This window comes from Oncorhynchus keta, chromosome 28 (genome assembly GCF_023373465.1).
Source record: "Oncorhynchus keta strain PuntledgeMale-10-30-2019 chromosome 28, Oket_V2, whole genome shotgun sequence".
Classification (NCBI taxonomy): Eukaryota; Metazoa; Chordata; class Actinopteri; order Salmoniformes; family Salmonidae; genus Oncorhynchus; species Oncorhynchus keta.
In genome coordinates, this window is record NC_068448.1 from 80,462,322 (window position 1) to 80,469,912 (window position 7,591).

General features: G+C 45.3%; 1 protein-coding gene across 1 annotated transcript in view; it reads left to right on the forward strand.

The window, feature by feature from the left end:
* The first annotated feature begins 1,982 nt into the window (after nucleotides 1-1,982).
* Nucleotides 1,983-7,591, forward strand: part of gdap1 (ganglioside induced differentiation associated protein 1) — a 13,238-nt gene continuing 7,629 nt past the window's right edge. The window contains exons 1-2 of the mRNA XM_052484151.1: nucleotides 1,983-2,197; nucleotides 4,802-4,994. Of these exons, the coding sequence (XP_052340111.1) occupies nucleotides 2,030-2,197; nucleotides 4,802-4,994 (361 nt within the window). The 5' untranslated portion in view covers nucleotides 1,983-2,029. The remainder of the gene's footprint in view (nucleotides 2,198-4,801; nucleotides 4,995-7,591) is intronic.

Genomic DNA, 7,591 nt, shown 5'->3' on the forward strand with positions numbered 1-7,591 from the left:
ATCACACAGTTCAAACAGCAGAGCAACCGTCAGATAGCCGCTACCGCGTCGATAGAACGGGTGTATGTTTCCTCTACAGAATGGCTCTTTTTGAGGTGTGAGTGAACAGTGGGTAAAATATAAATGTCCTGTGTGATCCATAAAGATCCGATTAAACCCGTATTCTAATTTCATCATGCGGCCACTGTAAAACTCTGAAATCGCTGATTTCAGGCAAAACTCTCAACATGTCGCAATGAAAATAATATGTACACTTTGCTGTTGAAGGCTACTTTTTGTGACAGTTGTATTTAAGTAATTTTCTTCCCCTGGGACCAGTAGCCATGGTACATATTCCCGCTGGGCCAGGTGTACACCCCCACTATCTCAAAGCCATGCGACCAGGAGCCGGCGTACTCGCCCTGGCCTTTTGGCCCGGTACAGATGATAATAATAATGCCATGTCCGTGGGCTTGACCGTCCTCCCACCCTCCGCTGTCAACCTATAATTGTATATATATATATATATATATAAATATATATATATATATATAAATAAATATATAAATATATATATAAATAAATATATATATATAAATATATATATATATATATATATATATATATATATAAATATATAAATATATATATATATATATATATATATATATATATATAAATAAAACATGCCAGAAGCTTATATATATACATACATGTTTTAAATAGGCTATAATAAGGTCAAACTCTAATTCTTAATTCTACACAACTTGATTATTCAATCAGTTCAGACATTATGTAAATATATGAGCTTCAGTCGAAGGGAAACTATTAATTTATCAATACAATACTGACAATATCACAGTATCACAAATCACTTGCATTGGCAATATAAACATATGTTTCCCATGCCAATAAAGCCCGTTGAATTGAATAGAATTTATTTGAAAAAGGAGTGGATAACAGCGACCTCTGCTGATGACTGGAAGCAATGGTCAACACTACGGAGAGCTGCTGTATGGGACGCAACCACACACGAGCGACGATTTATCAAATTACAAAGACCATTTTCTAAAACTAGAAGGATATTTCTTGCTATTATTTTATACACGTTACAGAAACTTAAATTAATAGCTAGGGGCGGCAGCGTAGCGTAGTGGTTAGAGCGTTGGACTATTAACCGGAAGGTTGCGAGTTCAAACCCCCGAGCTGACAAGGTACAAATCTGTCGTTCTGCCCCTGAACAGGCAGTTAACCCACTGTTCCCAGGCCGTCATTGAAAATAAGAATATGTTCTTAACTGACTTGCCTGGTTAAATAAAGGTAAAATTAAAAAAATTAAAACTTAAAACTACGTAGGCTAATTTAAATATAGATCTACAACCACTGAGGCTTTTCATAACACACTACTCGAAGTTGTGATCTTTCAGAGGGGTACTCACAAACATGGCCATTTCCCATTCATCTCTCATTCAATTTAATTCAATTCAAGGGCTTTATTGGCATGGGAAACATTGCCAAAGCAAGTGAGGTAGACAACATACAAAGTGAATATATAAAGTCAAAAATTAACAGTAAACATTACACATACAACAGTTTCAAAACAGTAAAGATATTACAAATGTCATTATATATATATATATATATATATATACACACAATGTACAAATAGTTAAAGGACACATTCACCAGTCCTGATGAAACTAAAAGGGGTGTGATGCTGATGACGCAATATAGGTTGGAGGTCTGACCTCGCTCGGATCCGTAACCAATTGTTTGTAACTAGTTACAACAGCCACAAATATATAAACCCCGCCTACTTCTACCATTTATCTTCTTAAAAAATCTGATTTTGAACCTAATCCTAACCTTAAAACTAACCTTAAAATCACTGCTATACTTATGCATAACCATAACCTTAAATTAAGTCCAAAAATCACATTTTTGTTTTCAAGCATTTTTATGATAAAGACAAAATGTATTTTGTGGCTGTGGTAACTAGTGACAACCGTCCCAAGCACAGCAACAACTCAGCGACAGAAATATAGCTAAAATGGCGGCGGAAAACAGCGCCGAATTTCAGGATGATAAAGAAATCCTCATCAACAAGGGTGATGTTCAAGAGGTACAACAAAAGAGCGGAGCTGTCACAGAAAGAACGACTGCCAAACCATCCAAAATGACACTGTATCATTGGACGCAGTCCTTCAGTTCGCAGAAGGTGAGTGTTTCAGGACCATGCCGTAATGGACAGCTCCTCAAGGGTATGCGTGGATTGCGTGACTAGGCAAGGTATTGCGAGATGCTAATCAAAATAACACTGCTATGACAAAATAAATTAAGTTAACGCATCATATACAACAGATGTAGGTAGACCTTACAGTGAAATGCTGAATACAAAAGCTGTAGACCTTACAGTGAAATGCTTACTTACAAGCCCATAACCAACAATGCAGTTTTAAGGAAAAATAAAATACAATTATAATAATCATTCATTAAGGAGCAGCGGTAAAATAACAATAGTGAGGCTATATACAGGGTATTACGGTACAGAGTCAATGTGGAGGCTATATACAGGGTATTACGGTACAGAGTCAATGTGGAGGCTATATACAGGGTGTTACGGTACAGAGTCAATGTGGAGGCTATATACAGGGTATTACGGTACAGAGTCAATGTGGAGGCTATATACAGGGTGTTACGGTACAGAGTCAATGTGGAGGCTATATACAGGGTATTACAGTACAGAGTCAGTGTGGAGGCTATATACAGGGTGTTACGGTACAGACTCAATGTGGAGGCTATATACAGGGTATTACAGTACAGAGTCAGTGTGGAGGCTATATACAGGGTATTACAGTACAGAGTCAGTGTGGAGGCTATATACAGGGTATTACAGTACAGAGTCAGTGTGGAGGCTATATACAGGGTATTACGGTACAGAGTCAAAGTGGAGGCTATATACAGGGTATTACGGTACAGAGTCAATGTGGAGGCTATATACAGGGTGTTACGGTACAGAGTCAATGTGGAGGCTATATACAGGGTATTACGGTACAGAGTCAATGTGGAGGCTATATACAGAGTATTACGGTACAGAGTCAATGTGGAGGCTATATACAGGGTATTACGGTACAGAGTCAAGTGGAGACTATATACAGGGTATTACGGTACAGAGTCAATGTGGAGGCTATATCCTGGTATTACGGTACAGAGTCAATGTGGAGGCTATATACAGGGTGTTACGGTACAGAGTCAATGTGGAGGCTATATACAGGGTATTATGGTACAGAGTCAATGTGTAGCTGTATTGTAGGTGTAGCTGTATTGTATTGTAGCTGTATTGTAGGTGTAGCTGTATTGTATTGTAGCTGTATTGTAGGTGGAGCTGTATTGTATTGGAGCTGTATTGTAGGTGGAACTGTATTGTAGGTGGAGCTGTATTGTATTGTAGCTGTATTGTAGGTGGAGCTGTATTGTATTGGAGCTGTATTGTATAGTAGCTGTTTTGTATTGGAGCTGTATTGTAGGTGGAGCTGTATTGTATTGTAGCTGTATTGTAGGTGGAGCTGTATTGTAGGTGGAGCTGTATTGTATTGTAGCTGTATTGTAGGTGGAGCTGTATTGTATTGTAGCTGTATTGTAGGTGGAGCTGTATTGTATTGTAGCTGTATTGTAGGTGGAGCTGTATTGTATTGTAGCTGTATTGTAGGTGGAGCTGTATTGTATTGTAGCTGTATTGTAGGTGGAGCTGTATTGTATTGGAGCTGTATTGTAGGTGGAACTGTATTGTAGGTGGAGCTGTATTGTATTGTAGCTGTATTGTAGGTGGAGCTGTATTGTATTGGAGCTGTATTGTATTGTAGCTGTATTGTAGGTGGAGCTGTATTGTAGGTGGAGCTGTATTGTAGGTGGAGCTGTATTGTATTGGAGCTGTATTGTAGGGCGTCTGATCATTATGGAGAAGGGTCTGGTGTGTATTGCAGGTGTGGCTGGGCCGTAGTTTAGAAAGATGTGATGCTGCTGAGTGGGTATGTTGCTCATTTGAATTGTGTTGTCCTGTGCTTAGAAATATAATCTCATTCTAGATCTGTCAATCTATGTACATGAGTCTGGCTATAGCAGAGAAGGGACTGAGCTGTGCATCTGAACTAACTGTGATGTGACTGTCCTGTCTAGGTCTGTCTAGATATACCTGTGCTGTGACTGTCCTGTCTAGGTGTGTCTAGATGTACCTGTGATGTGACTGTCCTGTCTACGTGCGTCTAGATGTACCTGTGATGTGACTGCCCTGTCTAGGTCTGTCTAGATATACCTGTGCTGTGACTGTCCTGTCTAGATGTACCTGTGCTGTGACTGTCCTGTCTAGATGTACCTGTGATGTGACTGTCCTGTCTAGGTGTGTCTAGATATACCTGTGCTGTGACTGTCCTGTCTAGATGTACCTGTGATGTGACTGTCCTGTCTAGGTGTGTCTAGATGTACCTGTGATGTGACTGTCCTGTCTAGATATACCTGTGATGTGACTGTCCTGTCTAGATGTACCTGTGATGTGACTGTCCTGTCTAGATATACCTGTGCTGTGACTGTCCTGTCTAGATATACCTGTGCTGTGACTGTCCTGTCTAGATGTACCTGTGCTGTGACTGTCCTGTCTAGGTGCGTCTAGATGTACCTGTGCTGTGACTGTCCTGTCTAGGTGCGTCTAGATGTATACCTGTGCTGTGACTGTCCTGTCTAGGTGCGTCTAGATGTATACCTGTGCTGTGACTGTCCTGTCTAGGTGTGTCTAGATGTATACCTGTGCTGTGACTGTCCTGTCTAGGTGCGTCTGGCCATAGCAGAGAAGGGACTGATCTGTGAGGAGTATGATGTCAGTCTGCCTCTTAGTGAACACAACGAGCCCTGGTTCATGAGACTGAACCCGGCAGGAGAGGTGCCAGTCCTCGTCCACAATGACAACGTCATCACAGACCCTGTTCAGATCATGGACTATCTAGACCAGAACTTCAGAGATGGCAAGTAACTGACCCCTGACACCTAACCCTAACGCCTAACCCTAAACCCCTAATCCTTAACCCTAAACCCCTAACCCTTAACCCCTAACCTTCAACCCCTAACCTTAGGGCTAGGGTGACTGGGCAACCCATTAGGTGTTCCCCCTAAAACACGTCAACAACCCCCAAAACGTCAATGTATAATCCCTGATCAAATTGACACATGGATTTTCAGTGCTCAGTTTTGTTCCCCTATTCATTACATCTCTGCCTCCACTCTCAACATCCCTGCCTCCACTCTGAACATCCCTGCCTCCACTCTGAACATCCCTGCTTCCACTCTGAACATCTCTGCCTCCACTCTCAACATCCCTGCCTCCACTCTGAACATCCTTGTCTCAACATCCCTGCCTCCACACTGAACATCCCTGCCTCAACATCCCTGCCTCCACTCTGAACATCCCTGCCTCCACTCTCAACATCCCTGCCTACACTCTGAACATCCCTGCCTCCACTCTGAACATCCCTGCCTCCACTCTGAACATCCCTGCCTCCACTCTGAACATCCCTGCCTCCACTCTGATCATCCCTGCTTCCACTCTGAACATCTCTGCCTCCACTCTCAACATCCCTGCCTCCACTCTCAACATCCCTGCCTCCACTCTCAACATCCCTGCCTCCACTCTGAACATCCCTGCCTCCACTCTGAACATTCCTGCCTCCACTCTGAACATCCCTGCTTCCACTCTGAACATCTCTGCCTCCACTCTCAACATCCCTGCCTCCACTCTCAACATCCCTGCCTCCACTCTCAACATCCCTGCCTCCACACTGAACATCCCTGCCTCAACATCCCTGCCTCCACTCTGAACATCCCTGCCTCCACTCTGAACATTCCTGCCTCCACTCTCAACATCCCTGCCTCCACTCTGAACATCCCTGCCTCCACTCTCAACATCCCTGCCTCCAGTCTCAACATCCCTGCCTCCAGTCTCAACATCCCTGCCTCCACTCTGAACAGCCCTGCCTCCACTCTGAACATCCATGCCTCCACTCTCAACATCCCTGCCTCCACTCTGAACATCCCTGCCTCCACTCTCAACATCCCTGCCTCCAGTCTCAACATCCCTGCCTCCAGTCTCAACATCCCTGCCTCCACTCTGAACAGCCCTGCCTCCACTCTGAACATCCATGCCTCCACTCTCAACATTCCTGCCTCCACTCTGAACATTCCTGCCTTCACTCTGAACATCCATGCCTCTACTCTGAACAGCCCTGCCTCCACTCTGAACAGCCCTGCCTCCACTCTGAACATCCCTGCCTCCACTCTCAACATTCCTGCCTCCACTCTCAACATCCCTGCCTCCACTCTCAACATCCCTGCCTCCACTCTGAACATTCCTGCCTCCACTCTCAACATTCCTGCCTCCACTCTGAACATCCCTGCCTCCACTCTCAACATTCCTGCCTCCACTCTGAACAGCCCTGCCTCCACTCTCAACATCCCTGCCTCCACTCTGAACATCCCTGCCTCCACTCTCAACATTCCTGCCTCCACTCTCAACATCCCTGCCTCCACTCTCAACATCCCTGCCTCCACTCTGAACATCCCTGCCTCCACTCTCAACATTCCTGCCTCCACTCTGAACATCCCTGCCTCCACTCTCAACATTCCTGCCTCCACTCTCAACATTCCTGCCTCCACTCTCAACATCCCTGCCTCCACTCTCAACATTCCTGCCTCCACTCTCAACATACCTGCCTCCACTCTCAACATACCTGCCTCCACTCTGAACATCCCTGCCTCCACTCTCAACATCCCTGCCTCCACTCTCAACATTCCTGCCTCCACTCTGAACATTCCTGCCTCCACTCTGAACATCCCTGCCTCCACTCTGAACATCCCTGCCTCCACTCTGAACATCCCTGCCTCCACTCTCAACATCCCTGCCTCCACTCTCAACATCCCTGCCTCCACTCTCAACATCCCTGCCTCCACTCTCAACATCCCTGCCTCCACTCTGAACATCCCTGCCTCCACTCTCAACATCCCTGCCTCCACTCTGAACATCCCTGCCTCCACTCTCAACATCCCTGCCTCCACTCTCAACATCCCTGCCTCCACTCTCAACATCCCTGCCTCCACTCTGAACATACCTGCCTCCACTCTCAACATACCTGCCTCCACTCTGAACATACCTGCCTCCACTCTGAACATACCTGCCTCCACTCTCAACATTCCTGCCTCCACTCTGAACATTCCTGCCTCCACTCTCAACATCCCTGCCTCCACTCTCAACATCCCTGCCTCCACTCTGAACATCCCTGCCTCCACTCTGAACATCCATGCCTCCACTCTCAACATCCCTGCCTCCACTCTGAACGTTCCTGCCTCCACTCTGAACATCCATGCCTCTACTCCCTGAACAGCCCTGCCTCCACTCTCAACATCCCTGCCTCCACTCTCAACATCCCTGCCTCCACTCTCAACATCCCTGCCTCCACTCTCAACATCCCTGCCTCCACTCTCAACGTCCTGCCTCCACTCTCAACGTCCCTGCCTCCACTCTGAACGTCCCTGCCTCCACTCTGAACGTTCCTGCCTCCACTCTCAACGT